Below are 23,300 nucleotides of genomic sequence, written 5' to 3'. Positions count from 1 at the left end.
AAAAATATACTATGCTCATTTCTCTGTATCTTCGACATGCCTTAAATCCCCTTATCCTGTCTGAATCCAGCCTGCCTACTTTCCATTTCTGTGCCACTCATCATCTTGCTCTCTCTTGATCCCATCGATCCTTCACGTTGCTTCTGGCCGGAGTGGTCTTCCCTGACTGCCTTCCTCACCTTGCCTTGTCCTGGCACTCCCGCTTGGCTCCTCGTGTCTATGACCCTTGGTCCAGCACACAGAGTTCTTCCCAGTCTGGTTTCAACCTTGGCCCCTTCATTCCCCCAACCTCATGTCTGCCCTATACTCCTGCCACCCACCAGACCTGCCTGTGATATTCTCTCTGCTTGGAATGCCCTTGTCCACCTCTGCCAATTCAGAGCTGCATTCAAACCTCAGCATACAAACATAACCTCTTTTGTAAAAACTGTCTCTAGGGAGTATCATCGGCACCTAGAAGGGGGCTCCCCCAAACCACGTGAGTTGGCTACGCATAATCCATAAGTAAAGTAGACTTCCTTTTTATACCCAGTTGCCCAGAAGTTCCGGAGCACTCAAGATCAGGCATCCATCGTGGCAAGGAGCAGTGCATCACACTTCTCATCGGTCTAGAATTTAGTAGCAGAAGCAGATTCTACTAGAGGCTATTAATGATAAACTAGTTCAATAGAAGCCATCAAGTTTCTGGAAATGAGGTATCAGAAACTCCATTTCATCACAATTCTAGAAGCCTAATAATTATCCATCTCAGTTTGCATGTGGGGTCACTGTCCTGTGCGATATAGCTGTTTCTAGGTGCTGCAGAGAAGTATGGGGCTTTTTGTAGACTTTTTACCTTATTGAGAGCACATGGCTAATTATAAATTTTAGCTTTAAAAAAATATTCCATTAAATATTTCCAACACTGTAAGGTATGTAAATCCATATTAGAACTGCAGTGGTATTTTTCTCTTAGGCAACTCTCTTCTAATCTGTATGGACCTTACTTACTCACTTACAGTTATGTACAGAAGACTGGCAAAGGGTCATTGGGGACTGTGGGTATATGCTGTGTTCTGCAGAAGACAGTGTGCCAGGTAAGTACTGAACGAAGGGTAAGAACTGAGATCCTCAATGGCAGCAGGGCATTCTCTTAATGCAAGGTTTAAAGTGAGATTACTAGTTGGGGAACAAAGTTTAGACTTAAGTTTAGCACCATAATAGAAAAAGGGTATTTTTGGGTACCAGATAATAAACAGTTAAGACTGCCGGCTTGATCAAGTTTAGAGATCTAAATTCAAGTTAAAAATAGCAATTAACATTACTTCCTAGAACCTCCTGCCACACTAGAGATTAAAAAATAAAGTGCCGAGCCATATCATTTTAGACGCCGGCACCAGAATTTACAAATTTGGGTGTTTTCTCAAAAAGGTTACAAGAAAATCAATACTATGAAGTCAAATATTTCCTAGCATTTCCTGCCAGTCATGAGTCAATTTATTTTGCCTCTGAGTTTTATATTTTTATATATGTTCTTTCCTGGCCTGAGAAATAATCATCATGCCATGATTATTTTCACCTCTTTCAAGGGTTAGAGAAATAAAACAGCACATGTCTTTATTGCTACATCAAACTTGACTTCCCAATAAAGTACTTCTATTAAGTATTTTAAATAAAAATAACTTGATCCTCTATGTAAGAGACAAATAATATGGAGAAATACAACTCAGAGCAAAGGTAAACTGTCTTACAGCTTATAGCACCTGTCACTTCCCAAGAGCCTTAATTACAGCTGCTAATAAGCAGCAGAAATTATATTTTGTTTTTTTATTCCTCCTTAATTTTCAGATCAAAACCGAAGATTTATGCCCTCCAAATGGCAGTAAGAGAAGCAAAAGGCACAGATGATCTACATACCTAGTAATTGGCCCATAATTAATAAACTATGAAACAGGCACTTAAAACACTTCCATACATTATGTTTTCAATATAACAGCATCCTTGCTCTTTCACAAATAGATATAAATTCTTCAAATTTATAAAACACATGAAAGATCCATTAACTTAAACTACTGAAGATGTACTACTATCTTTAAATGCCCTTTCCTCCAAATCCACATTAAATAAGGCTACTTCTACATTTAATTAAAAATTAATGGCTGTCTTTGATCAGAAATATCTAAAAAGAGTGCCTGTGTCACTTTTTCCATATCTTTCCACTCAACTCATTTTTTTTTAAAAAAAATCCTACCTTAACTCTCTTCTTCCCTTCCTTCCTACTTACTACCTCTTTTCTTTCTGAAAGATGCTTATTAGCATGTCCTCTTTAAGATAAAAAAAATGAAAGGAAAAGCAGGAGTGAACAGTGAGAAGAATGGTTAATAGCTAAGGTTTTAAAGTTTTCAAATAATTTGAGGGACAAGTTGGACATATATGAAATTAATTCTATGGGGACAGAATTTATTTTTTAAATCTGAGATGTGAACTTTGTAGCATTTTCAAAGCAACACAGTGAGCCACAGGACAAGACGGAGGCTCTCTTGCACAATGGGAATCTGTGACCAACAACTCTGTTCTTTTGCTGAACTTGATTCTCTATAACAGAACTCAACATACTAATTAAGTCAAAGCCATACCATCTGGACTGTTAAAATAAAAGAGGACACTGCGTATTTACATACATAGTACATATTACATGATGTGTAAGCATACAAATAAAACAATATTACTAAGTGTCACTCACTGAAATGCACGGTATATGTTTACTAGAACATACACTTAATTAGCAAATGAAAACAAGGTCAGCTAAATCAATTTTCACAAAATGCTTCCTTAGACACATATACCAGATTCTAAAAACATACAGTTTTCTGTCACCAAAATAACTAGAAAATACAAAGGATGATAAAAAAAATGTTCTTTCCACCATTAAGCACACAAAAATTGAAAAGCCTGCCACCACTTCCCTCTAAGCACTCCACTCAATCATGCATATCAGCTAAAAACCATAATGAATGGAAATTTGGGTTAATAAAATTAATTTCAAACAAGCAAGCTAAGTGATTGACTTACAGGATCAGCTGGTGCAATGTTAGAATCAAATTGGGTCAGAGTTTGTGAGCTTGAAGAGCGTTCACTAAATGTCTCCCACTGCTGAACAGACAGAGGAGAGACAAGTCAGCATGATGAGAAAGATGGAGTCAAAGATCATTGGAGAAGATTTAGCAAAGTAATTCAGAGGTTGCACTGCAAGTTGTGTTTCAAAGGCCTCACAAAATTCTGAAATCTCTATTTCTCCACGAACATTGTATACTTTTCTCTGCTGGGCCATCTTAAAATGGAAGGCGGGCGGCTTCACATTCAAACATATAATAATTTATTGCAATCTCAACAGGAGAGATTCAAAGTCTCACAGAATTAAAACTCAAAACACATAGGAACAGGATCTAAGTGATATAAATGGCAACAAAGCAAAACCGTAAAGGGGTTTGTCTTGACTAGAGAAAGAATTACTTCAAATCCTTCTTTCAAAAGTCTAATGTTAATGTACTGATTTGGTGGTGTTAACGAATCCCGCGTACTGAAGTTTTTGGTCAAAGCAAAGCAAGTCAATGTGACTTGCCAGTGCGACCCCTGAAAGATGATTCTATTATGTACGTGCACATATTTTATCCGTATGTAGAGACATTTAATAAAATATAACTGAGATAAAATGAAAAGATTTCTGGAATTAATATATGTTTGAGCTTATGTCAATCTGTAGCAAGTCGCCCCTGCCATCAGCACTACGAACAGGGCCATGCCAGACCACAAGACAGAACTGCCCATCAGGCACCGCCTCCCGCCCCATGCTAGAAAAATCAGAATGCGGCCACAATGAGAGCAAATCAAGCATCTGAGTTTGTGTTATATATAGAAGACATATTTTGATGTGAAATACTACTCCTCTAAAAGAGGTACACAAATATCATACCTCTTAAAACAGGTGGAGTGGTAATATGTTAATTTTAGTAAATTCCATTTGTTTGGGAGATCTTAGTAATAAAATAGCATATCAAAATTGCATTAAAATTATCATTAAAATTTGATTAAGAATGATCAGTTATCCTCTGAAGAAGGAAAAACATCTACACATATACAATATATACACACAAATGTTTACACACAGACACACCTACTCTATTAACCAAAATCTTTTCTATAATTCAGTGTGGAAAAGTATACATTTTTATGCTTCAAAGTTCCACTTACTATTTAAAATAGTGATATTCAATTTGATAAGACATGTAGAAATTAAAGATTAGCAAATTCGTTGATGAAAATTATTTATAAAAATAGATTAAATCATTCGACAGCTCTCCCTATAGATAAGTTTTGAAATCATAAAAATTAAGATATACTAAGAAATACTGATGCATTCAAAATGATTCTTGAGTAAAGAAAACCCATAATAATTCACTTTTATCATGGACATCACTTCAGTGACGTTAATATGATCAGTTTCTTCAATTATTATTGTTGCAGGGGTAGAGAAGAAATTTTTAAAATCATAATTATCTAATTATGGAGAAAAGTTTAGATGCAAAAGATTTTGGGGGGGAAAGGCATTACTGGGGTGCCTTGGAGGCTCAGTGAGTTAAGCTTCTGACTTCGGCTCAGGTCATGATCTCACAGTTCATAGGTTCGAGCCCCATGTCGGGCTCTGTGCTGACAGCTCAGAGCCTGAAGCCTGCTTCTCTCTCTCTACCCCTCCCCCACTCGTGCTCTGTCTCTGTCTCTCAAAAATAAATAAACATTAAATTATTTTTAAAAAAGGCATTACCTGTCTTATTTGGTGGCATGAAGTTGTACTTGGCTTTGTAAGATTGTGTGTAAGCTACCTAGAGAGCAGAGAGACACCCAGATCTTTACTTTGGTATAATGGCTAAGAGCACGGGCTCTGCTGGAACCAGACTGCTGGAATCCTACTTATGCTGTATGACCTCGGGCAAGTTATTTAACCTCTCTGTGCTTCAGTTTTACCACGTAACACGAGGCTAATAATACCTCTATCACAGGATTGTTGTGAAGTGGTAAGAGGTTAATATGTGTAAGAGCTTTTTGAACAGAGCTGGCACAGCAAAATGTATGCTAAATAAATGTTAGGCATCATGATTAGTGTTAACCAGAGCCTCATCCATATTTGCAGGTGCTGAGTAAGTATTTGCTGAAAGAGTATTAGTGCTTTGTGGTAGAATATTAAAATATAATTTAAATTCCATACCCTACATGTATATTTTTATAAATATTATTAAAATGTCTCAAAATCAATGTTAGTTTTAGTAACATTCTGATTTTCCACCTGTAGTAAAAAACACTGTGACACTCATAAACTTTTTAGCAAATACTACAAAATTGCTAGGAATATTTAAGGGAAAATCCAACTACTAAAATCAGAATTTGGAAGGGACTCCATTCCTAGTCTTTAATGATCACATGCAATTTTACTGAGAATGAAGATGGGCTTTAGAACTGAGCTGCTTTAGAATGAGTTGCTTTTATTTATGAACTGACAGCAATGGAATATACATAGTCCTTTCACCTGATAGTGCTTTAAAAAATGACAATGAATAAATGCAGCAAAAATTAGTGATTTCAAGAAAACTGACTGTACTTTCTATAAAGCCTCTCTACTAGTAAATTCTCTTTTTCTACTAAAGTAAATTCTTTTAAGCTTTAATTTCTCCTTCTAAAAACCACTTAAATGGTTATTTTACAATAAATATATGTTACAGTGTCTCGGACACGTATCTGTGATTATGTCATAAAGCAGCTGTAAGTACTTTAAACTTGCCACTTCCTTCTCTGTTCTCCAACAGTATAAAATTAACTAGTGTCCCTTCCATCACTGTTTTTCAGACTTTAAAATACATGGAAAACATAAAAAGCTTAGAATTTTTCCTGAAACAACACACTTTTAGATCTGTAGCATGACAAAAGTGGTATTAAAAACCAGAAGAAAAAAGGTACTTGTTCACAAAGAAAACCATTCTAACAGGCTGGGCTGGTGGTTTTCAATAGGAGTTCTACATAGCACTAGGGTTCAATTGGGGGGGTGGGGGTGGGTGGGGAGTTCCAGCCTTCTCTTTTTCTAATCAGAGTGGTCCTATTTCTATTGTTTTCTATAGTGGAGTTCAAATAAGAAAGCAGTGTATTTGTCTCAAATTCTGTTTTGCGTGCTGTGCTTGGTCTTACACGACTATCTTTTAACCACTGTACTTAGTAGTTACATCATTCCATTCTGTATTGCATAGAACTAAATTATTTATAAATAGCTTGGACTGCAGAAAATGGTTTTTTCATGTAGAAAGCTGGATGAGTGACTTCTCACACTCACTTCTAATGCTGTGATTCCAAATATATTATCATATACCTTGCTTACAGGAAGAAAAAGACAAGATGATTCGGTGGGCACATAGTTGACTGAATGTCAAAGGATCTGTGTTTAAGTCTTAGTTCTAGACTCTCACTGGCTATGAGATATCTTGGCCAAGATATGCACCCCTTTGTTAACTTATGTGCCTGCCCCATCTAACTCACATGGCTTTAGCAGGAATAAATGCTGGAAACCAAATGAATGTTATATTTATTATGAAAAAGTACTTTGAAAATCTTAGTCACATAATTATAAATATTTATCAGAGTCCTATTGGGTATGTTCTCTCATGCCTGCATACCGACAGAGCTATCTGCTGAAATTACTCTGGCACTTCTTACCTTAAAACAGTTACTGTTAGTAAAAGAAAAGGGAAGATCTGCTAACCTCACTGCTCTGATTCAACTCAGGCCACGTCTGGTTTAGTGACGGCATTGACGGTGACTTGCTTGGAGGTGCTTCCGCAGGAGAGCCCGAATAACCTACCTCACCTGGCTGATCCCCAACGTCTGCAATTTAAAAATAGAGAAGTTCTCCATAAACAATACATTTTCGTTATGGAATATTTACTTATAAAAGAAAACCTACCAGATTTTCAAAAATAGTAATTTATAATCTGAATTTGCTCTCCTCATGTTTCCCAAATAAACACTTTAATGATCAAACAATCAGGCAATACTTATTACTGTTACTTATTGTCTACTCGAAACCAGAACTTTCCATGAGAAGAAAATCTAGTTAGGCATAAACAGAAAAAAAAGAGTGTTACACAGAACACCCATGCAATAGGCACATGCTCTGAATCATTTCCTTTTTCTTTTTTATTTATTCATTTATTTTTAATTTTATCTGGCTGGATGTCTTTTCTTATTTAAATCCAAGTTAGTTAACATATGGTGTAATAATGTTACAGGAACAGAATTTGGTGATTCATCACTTACCTATAACACTCAGTGCTCATCTCAACAAGCACCCTCCTTAACTCCCTCCCATCACCCACTGAGCCCTCCCCACCCCCCAACCAACTCTCCTTCAGCAACCCTCAGTTTGTTCTCTGTACTTAAGAGTCTCTTATGGATTATTTTGAATCATTTCCCAATAATCTTACACCAGGTCCCAGAGTGTATTTCATGGAATATTAAACATTAAGGTACTTTTAAAAATTGGGCTTTGTGTTCAAATGAACGTGGTGATCCTGTAACTCCCTACTGGACATCCCCATGCACACCTGTATATCAAACACTTGTAATGTCCTTGAGCAAATAAACTTTATTTAAATCAGTTTTTCCCAAATACAAACCTTTTTATCAAACAAAATTCTTCCACATTCCCTTCGAATATAATTTGGGAACTGCTGAGTTATAACTAATTCACTCACAGTTTCTCTACAAATCTCCCCGTTACCAAAAAGCAGCATATATTGGCAAGGCAGACAGCAAAGGAAAGGAAAGGTCCCAGGCTTGGGCAAAAAGCAAAGTCAATGAGCCAACTTTTATCATTACAATGTACAATTACGTTACAATATAATTACATTCCAATGTAAAAACAGAAGAAATTTCAATGGTAACTAAATTTTCAATCCAATTTTCCCAAATTTTACATGGTTTTGAAAATAATCCCAGTCTGAAAATTAGATTAATTGCCAGATTAATGGGGAATACCTAATCTATTGGAAGCTTGTAACAAAAATATGATTCTAAAATCTGTCACTATCTATTTGACCATGGGCAAGTTGAATAAAACAGCACCTGAGTTTCTCCATCAGAAAGACAGACATTTGCCATTTCTAAATAGATGGTCATATAATAATTTAGTAATATAAAGGTTTTTACCTTTCAGTCAATTCATAAGCAAATCCTTTATATTTCAGTGCCTAACATAGGACCTAATACTTAACAGGCATTCAAGTATTTACCTGAGTTGCTTTCAGGTTCTCCATTTAAATTCATTCTCCTTTACTAAAACAAAAATTACCTGTTAATATTTTGAAAAAGTTCTCAAAATTTCTCTTTGCCCCATTTGTTACATGTCTATCTCAAATTCCCACTTACTTAACCTGACATAACTTCCTCAAGTTCTAATTTACAGTGCGACATCATATTTTGATAAATTTTTGTTTTCTAAGATCAAGAATAGTTGCTATTTTTTTCTTAATCCTGTCCCTTTGTCAATAAATGTGTCGGAGTGGTATAGAACCAATGCCTCCTATAATATTCTATGAAGACTCAAAGCTCTTAGAGAAAGACTAATGAAACCGTTATTTATGATAAACAGTAGGAACAGATCCATCATGGGGACAGCTTGTAGTTTTCAGTGGGATGAAAATTAAGGACGTTTTCCCCCTATGATAACCAAAGGAAAGGAAGTTAAGAAAAGGAAGACAGTGGCTATAAATCTGCCGGTTTGCTGAAAGTGAAATGAGGGTGATGAATGAAGAAATGTCCATCAGAGATACCCCAAAGCAGGTGCTCATATGGAGGAAAACAGAACTGAAACAGTATTAGCTATAGGATTATTAACTTTCAAAAGAACTTATCTAGAGTCGGACTGTATGGGTGAGGGTTGAAACGTCACCTCGGGGCAAACCGGCGCCCTGGTTTAGCTTTCCAGACCCTTGCTCTCCTGTCTCAGTCTTCTGCTTACAAATTTAGGATCAGTTTGCATCCTACCCCCATTTCAGGGCAATTACGATTTAGGGTAGATTCTGAGAATCTCTTTGGTTCACTGCTACAAAACTGCATTGGGCCCAGCCTCTTGAGGCTGAGAAGTAAAATGTTATTTACCCAAATAATTATACTTCATAATTATTCTAATAGTGATTTTCCTCGGGTAGTAATTGTCAAACTGTGGTCCTGGGGGGACTCCTAGGGGTCCCCAGGACTCTTCCATGGGGTCTGAAAAGTCAAAATGGTTTTTGTCATGATAATAATGCTTCTTCCTATGCTGGCGCCTACAACAGTGATGCAAAAGCAATGGGGGGTAGAACTGCTGGCTTATCAATAAGCAAGAATCAAGGCAGTGGCACCAAAGTATATTAGTCATCACAGTCTTCACCCCACTCGGTCCAGTTCAAATAAACATGCATGGCAACTTTACAATTATCACACTACAAGTTATTTTTATGAACTCTCAACCCTGAAAACACACCTTCATACTCTGCACCGCAAAAATAAAAGGGAGGGGTGGCGCGTATAGAAAACAATCCACTTGGTATCCAGGATTACAGAGGTCTCAAGGAAAAGTACTTGATTCAGTTGTCAGCTCAACACTTTTTTCATGGAACACCATTATCCTGGAAAGAATGGCTGATAAACTGTAACTATTCAGACTTGGGTATTAGGCAGGCGTTTTCTCAAAAGTCAATTAAGTGAGCCGATCACTTAAAGGAAAACCAACTGCCTTCAGCATTTGTTACAAATGACAAAGTCTGAGCTTGCAAACATAAATAAGAATTTCGGGAAATGTGTATCCATGCCCATACTCTCAAGAGCTTCCCAATACTTCCTTGATAAGATAGGTTATATTAACAAATATGCTTTTTTGATATTTTATAATAAAATGTCCCAATGTTTGAAAGGTCTGTAAAACTCAATGAACCGATCTTTTATAAATAATCAATGCAGTCTGCTACAAAATCATGCATGCATGCTTGCATTCATTCAAAGTGTATTCAAAGTGCAAGACAGACCTATGGATTTTAATGAAACGGTACCAACAATTCATCAATATGGTTTCAGCTTTCAATTGACCTTTAAGAAATTACCGTCTATTGGGTTTTGGAGTAGTACCAAAGAATATCTGGAATTATCTGAAAAGAGTCCTCCCTTGTACTGGTGAAGCCATGTTTTTTTCATGTGTTAGAGACTGGGAGCCTTCTCCTACAAAGGGTAGGACAGTAAATATTTTAGGCTTTGCAGACTGCCTATATGGTCCCTGCTACAGCGGTTCAACTACTGCAGAGCAAAAGCAGTCATAAGTAATTCAGGAAGGAACGATGGTGGTTTGTATTCCAATAAAATTTTATTTGCGGAAACTAAAATTTTAATTTTAATATAATTTTCATGTGTCACGAAATACTGTTCTCCCTTCCCCCTGCCCCTGAAGAAACCACTGCCACCAGCATACTCTGTTTGTGGACTCTACACAGGCGGGACACTGGTTTGGTCCTCGGCGCTTAGTTTGCCGATTCCTGACACATTTCAAACGAAATAACATATCCAACAGACTGAATGCAGAAGCAAATATGAGAATCTAGCTGTCTTCTATTAAACCAGATATTAGAGACATTTGCAAAGATGTAAAACAAGGCCATTCTTTTTATATAATTTTTTTGTTTTGGAGAATACGGTTGTTTTCCTAAAAATATGTTAAAATGTAAAAGGTATACTATTGTTATTTTTAGATAAAGCATAAAATCTGTCAGTTTTAATTTCTAAAAGGGTAACTATTTTGTTTAATAGGGTTAACTACTGATAGATCTCGTCCACATAAATTCTTTGTGGCCCATGATAAGTTTTAAGAATGTCATGTCCTGGGGTGCCTGGGTGGCTTAGTCGNTCCCCCCCCCCAAAAAAAAAAATAAAAAAAAAAAAAAAAAAAAAGAGAATGTCAAGTCCTAAGACTAAAAAGTCTGAAAACCCACCGTCCTAGAAAATCCAAAATTTATTTCTAGAACAAATCATCAAAATTACACATTGCTTCTTTCCCGCTTCATATATAGAATAAATGGTAGTAGAAAAAGAACAAATTACCTATGTTCTAGAAACCAACAGACATGAGACTGAGGTCTGTAAATAAACCGCACATCCTTCACCCTGGCTCCCTAGAAACGCCAACCCAGAGCTTCCTGCCCACCCACAGGAGCGAGTCTTTAAGAACTGTATCTTACGGAGGCAGGGGCGTAGTTTTACGCTTACCTGATGCAGTGTTCCAACCTAGCCTGCCGCTGGAACACTGTGTCAACCCTGCCTGCCTCCTGAGGGTTCTGCTCTGCCCCTGACATCATCAGAGCATCAGGGCTGAAAAAGAAGAGCATGAGCCTATATTATTGGTTAAAGTAAACCCCGAAAGGGCCGTTATGCAAAAAGTATTTCCACTTATAAAAGTGGGTCTGGAAGACACAACTCAGTGTGATCACACTGCCACATTGTCCATCTACATTTAAAGTTAGAAATGATAATATTAGGGGAGTGCACGCTTTAGTTTTAGGATCATACCAGAAAATAAAAACACTATCAGTAGTTTCCATTCTTCTAGCCTCCAAAGATTCTGGAAAGTTCCCAGAATCAGGTCAGTATAGTGTGCCTGCTGAACAATCTTAAAGACCTTCTGTTTTATTCTAGGTTTATCTTTCCCTTACTACACTAACATGCTAACATGGCTTCAAAACTGACTGCCAGCCATTATTAACCTGATGGAAATATGCATGCTCCCTAGTGTCTTATGGTTGAAAACTTATTTTGCTTTCAAGTAGCAAAATAAATCTAGGAAGAATCCTTCAATCATGAAGCCTGAGTCAAAGCTGCAATCTCATTTAATAGCTTTATTAAAGTAAAGGCAACTACATGTCTTATTTGAAATATGGATACTATTCTTACAAAAAGTATTTAAAACAAAAAATAAACAGGTTTGGATAAATGATAAGTCTTCAAGTAAAACTACTAATGGTGAATTTTTCATGCACACTTACAAGACAGACACAGCAATGGATATGCAAAAAGAAATTAAAAGAATTTAAGGTATACTTTGCTTTGAATGATATTATACCCATTAAAATACTATATTCTGTTCGCAAAATTAATTTCACTGTTCTCCAACACTCCACAAAATGGAAACTTATTCAGTAAGCAGACCTTTATACAGTCTACATAGAAGTTTATCAGTCTTAAATTAAAACCAACCATTTTTAAAATACAAAAATGTGTACAAGGTTTGAAAAGAAACAAAACATTCACTCCAAATCCTAATTAAACTGTAAACTGTTGACTATTTTTTTGTACTGATTTTTTATAGGAGCTATTATTTGACTCAGCTACTATACTTCAAAGAATATTATCTCCAGATACATAGGAGGTTCCCATTATCCAAGAACAGCTAAAAATGGAAGAAGGGCATTTAATATGAATCCAGTTAAAATAACTAAAATTCCATCAAGAAAACATAATTTAATTAGGCCTATGTTTTCAAAACTTAACACAGAAAATTGTGAAAATGAGTCAAAGACCAAAGAATAAAAGATGCTATGATTTTGGGGTGTAATTTGATGGTAAAATTAATAAAAGAATTTGATTAGTGAACACTTACTAAGGGCTTATACATAAACACGGTAAATAAAGACACAATATTAAGTGAGATGACAATGCTCCCATTTATTTCCATGGAGTTCTAACAGAGGAAGATAGATGTTTTTCAATTCACTTTTGAGTTTCATATCACAATTGTAAAGAAAAAGTATAAAATGTGTCCTTTTTAAATAAAATAAAGTATCAGTAATTATTCACAAGGACTATTACTAAAACTCTAATATTTAAACTATAATCCTTGACTTATTTAAAGCCTATTTATTTTGAGAGAGGAGCATGAGCAGGAGAGGGGCAGAGAGAGGGGAAGAGAGAATCCCAGGCAGGATCCACATTGTCAGCACAGAGCCTGACATAGGGCTCAAACTCATGAACCACAAGATCATGACCTGAGCCAAAATCGGGAGTTGAATGTTAAACCGACTGAGCCATCCAGGTGCTCCTAAATCGTAATCTTTTAAAACCCCTACTATGTCATCCTTGTAGAGATTTTCTCCTTCAAGTATGATCTAATCTTGTTGTCAAGTGTCTTTGCCAGGAATCTGAGGAGTTCTAATCATTTTGACCAATTTCATTAAATGGTGCATTTCTGCCAATATTTGTAATTGTACTGAATTGTCACATACAACACCCAATGCCTGGAAAGAAATGACACTAATGTTAAGAATATATATGTGTGTATGGGGGGAGGGGAAGGCTTGAGAAGTAATTCCTTAGGTGTAAAGTTCACAATCAATATTAGTGCATATTTTATTTTTTCCTCAGCAACTAAAGGCACTTGGGAGAGTGAATTTTCAAAAATAAAGATTTGGGGATGACTGGGTGGCTCAGCTGGTTGAGTGGCCGACTCTTAGTTTTGACTCAGGTCATGATCTCACAGTTAAGTTCATGAGGCCAAGTCCCTGACAGTATGGAGCCTGCTTGGGATTTTCTTTTTTTCTCTCTTTAAACAAATAAATTAAAAAAAAAATTTTTTTAAATAAAGATTTGGGATTCTTTGTGTAAGATAAAGACGTATGTATCTTTTTTGCAGCACTGTTTTAAGGGCAGAGTCAAGAAATTACCCAAAAATTCATTAATAAGACATTGGTTAAGTTAAGCCACATTTACATTATGGAATACAGTGTATGATAAAGAATATGACAGCCCTATATGTGACAAAGTGCAAAGATGTTCAACACTATAAAAAAATCAAGGATATGTAGTGTGTACTTGTGTGTGAAAACAGATATGTGCATGTGTTATTTGTGTTGGGTTTTTCTATGTTGAAAGTTTCTGGATAAACAGAAAATTCAATAATGACTGGCATAAAGCTAGTCTCGAGTATGGATTTTTGGCAAACTATCCAGAAAAAGTCTATGGCTTTTAAAAATATTCATGTTACAGACACCTGGGTGGCTCAGTCAGTTAAATGTCTGACTTCAGCTCAGATCATGACTTCACAGTTCGTGAGTTTGAGCCCCACATGGGGTTCTCTACAATCAGCACAGAGCCTTCTTTGTGTTGGATCTTCTTGGATCCTCTGTTGCCCTCTCTCTGCCCCTCCCCAGCTTGTGCTCACTTGTGCTCTCTCTCAAAAATAAGTAAACATTAAAAAATATATATTCACGCTAGAAGTACTGCTAAGAGTTTGGGGGTCTATGCTACTCCGTACCATCTCAGCAACAATGAAATATTCTATCTCCTCCTCTATCATCATTATGGGGAATAACTCCTCGCCCTCTCTGAGCATCTCAACTAAGTATCAGTACTCATGTGAGCAGCATGGTATGAAGACAGAAAATAGTTTTAAAAACAAGTGGTTCAGCCACTTAGTCATTTCAAAAATGTGAACGCCTACTCACATCCTCAGTTTACACCCTGCCAGGTACTGAGATATAATGAATAAGACTGATCCAGTTACTACCCACCTAGGATCCTCCAGGCTAGTTTAAAAGGGAGGTATTTCCCAAATAATCACAAAAAATAGATGTCAAATTGCAACTGTCTCCAAAGAAGAGTCTCTGTGGATGGAGCTGAAGGTGTATAGTATCTCAACATGTCTGGTTTTGTCCTTGAAGACCTCAGAAAGGTGTTTCCATAGATGAATTTCTGTATTTTTTTTTCTGGTTTTTTTTTTTTGGGGGGGGGTAAGACAATATAAAACAAGTTTCCTTTTTTATTTACTCTAGGTGTCTAATTCAATGCTGATGTTAAATATTAAGTATTTTAATTCAGGCCCACATAAGCACTCCACCTACGGACCATTAGTTGTCCTTGTTTTATCTGATATTTAATCCTGTAAGCCTGGTCAAATAATTTTGGAAAAATTACGTACGTCCCCAACCCACATTTGCATGCATATAGAAAGCCTAACTTGTTACCCCAAGTGGCTGTAACTTAGGTCACCACTACTCACCACTTACTTTTTAAGTTATTTAAACTGCCAATACAGAATACCTGCAGAACTAGTATTTTAGTATGTCCCAACACACAAATTTATGGTAACAAACAGCTATATTTCAAACAGAAATGTGTTAAGAAAAATACCTTACTTTAAAAGTGGCACACATTTACCATTAATCCACTCAATAATTACGTGCTGAACAACTCATTAGTACATGCCTGGCAAGGTGCTGGGTCCTTAGGCTACTACAATGAACACGACACATTTTCGGTTTCTTTTTCTTAAAGAGCTCAGAGAGGTAGTAGAAAGAGGAAAAAAAGAACAGGATTCAGTGTGATGTGCATGCCTAAGAAGTGGCATGGAGGCGGTGTTATGAGCCATCAGAGGAAACAGGAACTACTTTTTGCCTATGAGTCAGGCTCCACGGAGAGAATCCCAAGCAGGCTCCTCCAAAAGAAACTGTTTGGGTATTTGCCTTTTAACTTTCAATACTTCTAAAGTGAACTTCCAAAAACACAGCTATTTTAAATTATTTCTGTGGATACTGAGTGATCCACAGTGTCACACAATTTCTATATTCAAAGGACTTTGTGTACCATGAATCTCAGTCTTATCATCCCCTTCCCTTTATTTTTTAATGTTTTTATTCATTTTTGAGAGACAGAGAGAGACAGAATGTGAGCAGAGGAGGGGCCAAGAGAGAGGGAGACACAGAATCTGAAGCAGGCTCCAGGATGATATTCTTTTTAATATGAATCTCAGGCTGAGGATAGGCAGGTGAAAAAAGATTAAACAGCTTCTCCGACCCCCAAATTAACAGAATCCCAAATTTATCATTTATAAGTATTGAGTTTAATACTGTGTAGCCAAATGTTTATAATAAATTTCATCAGAAAACCATATAATATTATGTTGGAATGGGACAAAATTATCTGTTTCTTTGATACCTGTAAAATTATAGTTAAAGCAATAGTAAACAGACATATGTAGGCAAAAAAACAGAGTGTCAGGGGAGCCTGGGTGGCTCGCACTCTGTCTGTCTCTCTCTCTCAAAAGTAAATAAACAACAACAAAAAATTAAAACAAAACCAAACCAGAGTGTCTCTTTGCTAAACAGATTTAACAGGTTTAAAAAGACAAATGCCCAAAAAAGAACTTCTTGACTCATCAACCTTAAAATTCAGGGAGTAGGTCTAGTTTACAAAGAACCAGAATCTATTTAAATTAAAAACCAGAAACTAAAGCCTTCACTGACCACATGCTACAGCCAGATTCACCAATCTGAATGCAACAGATACAGGTTCAGACAGGTCTCTAGAAAATAACATAACAGAATACACTTGACTTATTTCCTCATATTAGTATGCTATCAGTTTCCAAAGGAAGTCACAGAAATGTTGTAGATACAAGGCCCAAGTTTTGAAATGACACACCAAATTCGTAGCTGCCAAAATTTCTTCCCCTTCTGGCTACTATCAAATAAGCTCAACAGAGTTCTTTTCATTTGTTTCTTACTTAGAGGAATCAAAGTACTTTGAAGCAAAATTGTACACAAAAATACTTAGCTTTCAGCTCAAGTTAGAGGTTGCCTAATAACCATCTGAAATGATCGGGAAAATCCTAGGATTCTCATAGGATAGTGTTTCTAAAAAACATAAAATCAATTCTAGAGTTTTACATCAATTTATTTGCTGCCAAAAGATCAGTGTCCAATTCAGGTCCTGAAACATGAACGGCATCAAATCCACATTTCAGGTGGAGAAACAGAAGGCAAAAAATAAATGGTCAGAACTTGCCCAAGGTCACAGGAATAATTAGCCAAGCTAGAAGCAGACTCAGATTCTTAACATCAAGGAGACTGTTCTCTTGGTGACATTAATAACATGCGTATGATTCCTTCTGTATAATTTAGACAATAAGGTCAGATCATGTGCATTTCTAAATGAAACAGACACTGCCTAATAGCTAAATGCCCTTCGCAGAGCCAAATTCTGTTTCAGCTTTTCTTGTAAAAGTATAAAATTCTTTCCATCACAATATCCAAAAGATAATTAGATAGGAAAACTGTAAACAATAATTTAATTAGGCTCATTAAAAATTTAACATTAGAATTCCTTTTATTCATTCTGAATTTTAAAACAATGTACTTACTCTTTTACCCCTTATAGTCTTTCCTTTTAAAGAAATGCCCATTAAATATGGGCATTTACAAAAGTATTCTTGTAAACACGGTAACAAAATAGCACTATCTACAATGAAACACAAGATTTCCAGATTTCTTTGGAGTCTGAAGAAAACAGCTGGGCTCTTGAAAGGAAAATGCTTGCAGATTTTATTATGTAATGATAAACCAGGCACTGTCCTTCAACAAATTAAAATGCATTAAATGGAAAAATACGGATAACACAGACAGGCTACCTTATCCACCTCAGACAATATATAATGCAATTAAAGCGTTGGCCTTGTGGCAAAATAACAAGATACTGTGAAATGTTCTTAAAATCTCAGAAGTCAAAAGTGTAAACTAACATAGCACCAGGTATTATTTATCTATTTAAAGTTGACTAAGACAATCCATTAATCCCAGTTCAGCCCGTAAGTCATATTCTGATGGCCAATCTACATGCTCTTATGAAATGGCCACGTTGTTCAGCTTAGTTTTAACATCTATCTTGATTTTGCCTTAAGAATCGAGTGTGATGTTTATCAAGGTCTGTAACCAGGTCCCTTCAGCACCTGTTCTTACCTGCCGAGTCTTCCAAATCAATCAGTTTGGGCATTAAGCTTTCAGGGAGTTTTTCTGGTAAGTCATAGCCATTCTTCCTAGCAACTACCAGGTGAAAAGCAGCACAAAACTCATCCAGTGTCAATGCTCCATCTTTATCGAAGTCTGAAAGTTCCCTGGAAGACAAACTTGCTATAAATAGAATCATGTGCTCTGGATCCCTTTAGGTCTCAAAAAGAAGAAAAATCCTTCTCCAGAAAAAGTACAACCCATAACTTAAAAAATCCCAAAGATGGGAAGAAGTATAATAAAGCAAATATAGTAAACTGTTTAACTGCAGAACCCAGGCAGTGGGTACATGGGTGTTCAAGGCACAAGTCTTTAAACTTTTCTGAATGTGTAAAATTCTTATAATAAAATGCTTAAAAACAGCCTCAATAAATAAGGTCACAAAAAAAATGACCTTTAACCCATATGCATTGTTAGTAACAGGATAAAGCCAGGCCCATTTAATAAGTCGCTGAAATTTTTACAAACTTTGTTTTTTATTGTGATCAGAGTTCTACGTGTACCCACTTTAAAGCATCCGACAGAACCGCAAGGCTTGATACTGGAACACGGCAGAACCTCTCTCCCGCTCAACTACTGTCCCACTTTCTAGATGTAGACACAACCACTTTTGTACTTAATGCCTGACACCAAAAATATTATGCATATGTTCCCAGTTCTTGATTTTTCAGTTTTAGGCATTATCTTTCTTCTACTATAGCACTCAATGCTACTAAAAATGCTAAGAAAGTAATTTAAAATACAGAGAAATATATCAGTATCGAGTAGAAATAGCATTTATGCTTATCTGATAACTGTGTTTAAAAAGTAACTTGTGGTTATAATTTGTCTTAAATGCCTAATTCCAACTACATCGCGGCTCTCCTGAGTCTTGGTATAGATTTAAATGGGAGCTAAACAATGTTCTTAAGTGCACGGCTTAGTACAAGTATAGACATAGGTAATACATAATAGGTATAGGCTTATTAAAAACCAAATGGGATAAACAACCATGTATGAACCAACTAGCTTTTATTCCATGCATTATGCTAAGCAACAAGAAACAGCTAGTATGGTTTAAACAGCTAATATGGCTTAAGGAATTTTGGGACTTTAAAAAGAACTACTGTATTGGTGTCATTTCTTTCTTTTCCAGAGAGTGAGACAGAAACTGACTACTATTGTAAGGCAATACTGAGTTCTTTGGTGAGAACATTCTTGAAAAGATTACTCTAATAGTTTACTTTTTAAGGTTTAAAAATCCACCTGCTGGAAACTCCTCTGAAACCACCCACATAACCCAACTGATGTGAGATATGCCACACTTACCAAATGTGAGAAAGTTCAAGGATAGGAAGTTTTGATTTTGTAAAAAACTCTTTAGCTGCAGATCCTGAAATATTAAAACAGTGTTGTTTAATGTTATTCTGAACTCACAGATCCAAGAAAAAAAATGAGGGTAAGAGTCTTAAGATTTTTTTCAGTGGGAAAAAGGTAACCTTAACACATATGCAAAGTTATGTTTTTGTCTCCAGTGATTATAAACTCTTTTTAGACAAACAACTTGAGAATTGATTATCTTTAGAATCTCTGACCGATAAAACCATGCCTTTGAGATTATGAAATTGAGACTCTGTCCTGTCCCATCTACAAGAATTTCTGTTTTTAACAACTCACCTGGAATAAATCCGTTTAGATCAGGCTGAATGGTTTTAAATTGATTTACATAATACTGTCTTTGTTCATCTGTTATTTTCCAAGGATCATCATAACTACTGGATTGCCTACGAATTTCATTGGCAGTTGTAGCTGATGCTACAGTTCGTACTGTTGTCTGGTCCTGTAATGAAACATTTTTTTCCTCAGTACAGTATCTATCTATAACGATTATACGGGCCAAGATTGCTAGGTAACTTATCTTTGAAAGCAAAACTTACTTTTTGTGGATGTTTAAAGTATAAGAAGTCTTCACAAACTCATCAGCAAACCACATACTTGTTATAATCAAGTTACTGAATGTTTCTGCACAATGATTATATAAGTGCGTAGAATGATAGCAATATGTGAGCAACAGAAAGTTATGAAAAATGTGCTAAGAAAGCCAAGCAAATAGGAAATATTCCTAGGGACAGACAACTTTGAAAATTTCATTGAATAATTAGAAAGAAAGTCAGCCAAAACTTTTAGTGAAACATTCCAATGAAAAGAGACTTTTAGAAAAGGCACAGAGCAGAGTTCTGTGTTCTATAAAAAGAGTGAGCTTGCATTTATCAAGTGTGCCAGAGCAAAATACAAAAACAATGACTGCAGCAACACTCCGAATGAAGCAAATAAAAATGCAATACCAATAAAATGTCACACCTGGACAGAAGCAGGATGCATGGTTAAAAGAGTACTGGTTGGTGGAGTATCTGCAAAACTGACCCAGTTTTCTTGTGGTGGAGGTGGAGAGTGCCCTGACCACACTGTGTCACCCGCAGAAGAACCTAAGGGCAGAATGGGTACACACGCTGACTCACTTCTGAAGAAAAAACAATTGTTTTTAATTATAGGTTTTTGATCGTAACTCACCACATACATATTATAGAGGTTTTCTTTCAAACTCTAACTCTGAAGAAATGTTAACAATTTCCACATTGAATCTCTTCTGTCAATTTAAAACTGTATCTCAGGGCACCTGGGAGGCTCGGTCGGTTAAGCATCCGACCCTTGATTTTGGCTCAAGTCACGATCTCACGGTTTGTGAGACCGGGCCCTGTGGGGCTCCGTGCTGATAGCACAGAACCTGCTTGGGATTCTCTCTCTCTCTCTCTCTCTCTCTATTCCCCCTTTCCCCACTCTGTCCACGCACACGCGCGCGCTCTCTCTCAATAAATAAAATAAACAAAAAGAGCTTTAATAAAAAAATAGCAAATAAATAAAATTATACCTCACTGAAACTTTTTAAATGGTTACTGTGTGCTTTCCTTGTCAATACTGGAGCTGATGTAATATATACCGAATATTATGGGAAATAAGTATTCATTTCACCTTCAGAGCATCTGATATTTGTACACTTTTGTCTAAGCATCATATGTATTAAGTTTAAAGTGATGTATCTGCTTACAAATTTTTAAAACTATCTTGGAGGAAACTCTTAAAGGAGTATTATCAAGTTTCCTTCCATTTACAACCCTTAACAAGTAACTGTCATTTCTAAAGAGTTTCAAAATACCTGACTGTGCTTCACCGAAGGGAGGCCAAAATGGCCCCGGTCCAGCAAGTGGCCGCTCGCTATTGCCCCCGCTGGGGTGACGGTTGTGCTTCCTCCACGTGTGCGGAGAAGCCGGTGGGGACTGCTGGGGTGAAACTACTGGGGACGCAGGCTCCTGGAAAGAACATTATTATTCTTCTCAGACTTCCATCTTAATCGGTGAGGCACCCAGTAAATGTCTGAATGGGAGCATGTACACAGCACATCAACTGCCAACGCGGACGTGCACATGATTACCTGCTGGTCAGCAGACGTGCGAGGCTGGACAGTGTCATGGCTCACAGATCCCTTTTTCACTTGCCCCCTGCCAGGTGGTGGGGGAATCACACCAGAATAAGACCCTTGGTTTTCAGAATCTGAAGAATATGAAGCTGCATGACGAGATTCCTGCCCGTTCTTTGAAGCAACGAATCTCGGCAGAGGAAGGTCCTTCACTGTTAACCACAAAAATAATCATTACTTTAAAAGAAAAAAGGTCACACATGAAAACTGAAATGCAGATTAGATATTAGAAAGAATCTTTGCAAACACTGATACAGAAACCACAGACACATGTTTACCACGACACTGAGACTACCTCCCTTACAGTGTTTAGGGAGATGCTAACCTAGAAAGCAGTAATAACACTCAACTGTCCTTCTAAAACTATAATAACTGTCCTGTCTGGCTCTAGCTTGCAACTGAGGCTACGAGATGCCAAGGTCACTGGTAGTTAGTAACTGACAGTTAGGATCTGAACCTAGGTCAGTCTGACTGGGAAGGCCAGGCTCTTTCTACTTGTACTGATTCTCTTAAGATGCTACAGCTATAAGTAAAACACAGAAAATGTCACTAGGGATTGAGACTAGATTAATCTAGACATTTTCATGGCACAAGTTCCTGAAAATATTTTAACTGTTCACCTGCCAACAACATAGCACAAGGCATCGGATCTACCCACTTTAGTCTGACTTATGACACCTTCTACAGCAAATATCCTACATTCAATCTTAAACACAGAAGGAAGAAGACTGAGAATTTCTTCGCAGGTCAATCATGGCTCAAACTTTTAGACTAGAACAAAACAGCAGAATTTTTAACAGAAAGTACACTTCTCTCCACTGTGATTATCTGCATCTGTCTTGAATCTCCACACTTAGAATGGGAAATACTAAGCTTATCTAGGATTTAAGTAAAAGAATTCAAAATTACCTGAAAAGAATATACACTCTCAATTCTAGAAGAATGATGTGTGGCAAACCGGAGTCCACAATGAAAACCTCATACTGACTAATACACGGAGCTGGTGCTTAAAACTAATTATAAAAATTCTAACATTTCAGAAAACCTCAAGTGTTCTCTTTCCCCTTTTCCCTATGACAACCACAGAAGTGTCCGCATTTAGGTGCCTACCTTTAGAGAATTTCCACTCAATAAGCCTCCAAGTCATAGAAAAACAAATTATCCTAGGTGATACCTGTAAGGCAGCCAGAAGTCTACAACTAGGTTTTAGTCTGCCAATATTTTAATATTGTCTCTATCAACCAGAAAGCTTTGGTTAATACTTTCTAATTTCAAATGTATAGCTTTCCTAAACAAAAAAACTACAAGGTATAATGCGATTTTATACTTAGCAGAAAAGGAAGGCATATAAGAAGATGGTCACTAGAACTGCAATTTTTAGTGAATTAGTTCCGAAAAATCATCACTTTTAACAATGTTTATATTACTATCAAATGTGTATTAAGCATATGTATGCCATAAGAGATTAGGAAAGAGATACTTTTCTAATATTCGCAAATGAAAACAGCATGGTAGTGAGATTAAAGCCATGACACTTAGGGTCATAAATTCTACTGACTTTTATTTAATTTGTGATCAGAAGTCTATTTTCATGTCAGCTACTAATGTATTCTATACTTACCTGTATTTATACTTTCCACTCTTAAAGGGAAACCAGACTGGGCAACAGCTACAAGTTTCAACGCAATATAGAACTGACTTCTTCCAAAATAACCAAGCCTCGTTGCACCGCAGAGCTCCATAATCTGTAAGAGAATGCAATGCTAAATGTTAATGACAACAGTCCTCCACATAAACAGGTATCTAACGTCCGTTTGTAACTTCTCCAAAATACATAGCTGACACATGGTATATTACACTCAACTGACAACCAACCTCCTTGGGTTTCAGGTTTAGAAGTCTGAAAATATAAA

General features: G+C 36.6%; 1 protein-coding gene across 7 annotated transcripts in view; it reads right to left on the bottom strand.

Moving 5' to 3' along the window:
- The window catches only part of REPS1 (RALBP1 associated Eps domain containing 1), an 86,437-nt gene that overhangs the window by 15,398 nt on the left and 47,739 nt on the right, over window positions 1-23,300 (bottom strand). For 2 of the 7 annotated variants that reach the window (XM_077776077.1, XM_077776079.1), the window contains exons 2-10: window positions 23,009-23,132; window positions 21,343-21,539; window positions 21,067-21,220; window positions 20,214-20,338; window positions 19,530-19,692; window positions 19,182-19,245; window positions 17,826-17,980; window positions 6,782-6,903; window positions 3,052-3,132 (exon numbers count right to left, since the gene is read on the bottom strand). In XM_077776077.1, the coding sequence (XP_077632203.1) occupies window positions 3,052-3,132; window positions 6,782-6,903; window positions 17,826-17,980; window positions 19,182-19,245; window positions 19,530-19,692; window positions 20,214-20,338; window positions 21,067-21,220; window positions 21,343-21,539; window positions 23,009-23,132 (1,185 nt within the window). Of the gene's footprint in view, window positions 1-3,051; window positions 3,133-6,781; window positions 6,904-17,825; window positions 17,981-19,181; window positions 19,246-19,529; window positions 19,693-20,213; window positions 20,339-21,066; window positions 21,221-21,342; window positions 21,540-23,008; window positions 23,139-23,300 lie in introns of those variants that run through there. The other 5 variants (XM_077776081.1, XM_077776082.1, XM_077776080.1 and 2 more) reach the window with 4 other exon arrangements.

This window comes from Crocuta crocuta, unplaced genomic scaffold (assembly GCF_008692635.1).
Source record: "Crocuta crocuta isolate KB4526 unplaced genomic scaffold, BGI_CrCroc_1.0 scaffold25, whole genome shotgun sequence".
NCBI classification, from domain to species: domain Eukaryota; kingdom Metazoa; phylum Chordata; class Mammalia; order Carnivora; family Hyaenidae; genus Crocuta; species Crocuta crocuta.
The sequence above is the reverse complement of the archived record's forward strand: the minus strand, read 5'-3'. Positions and strand labels throughout refer to the sequence as shown.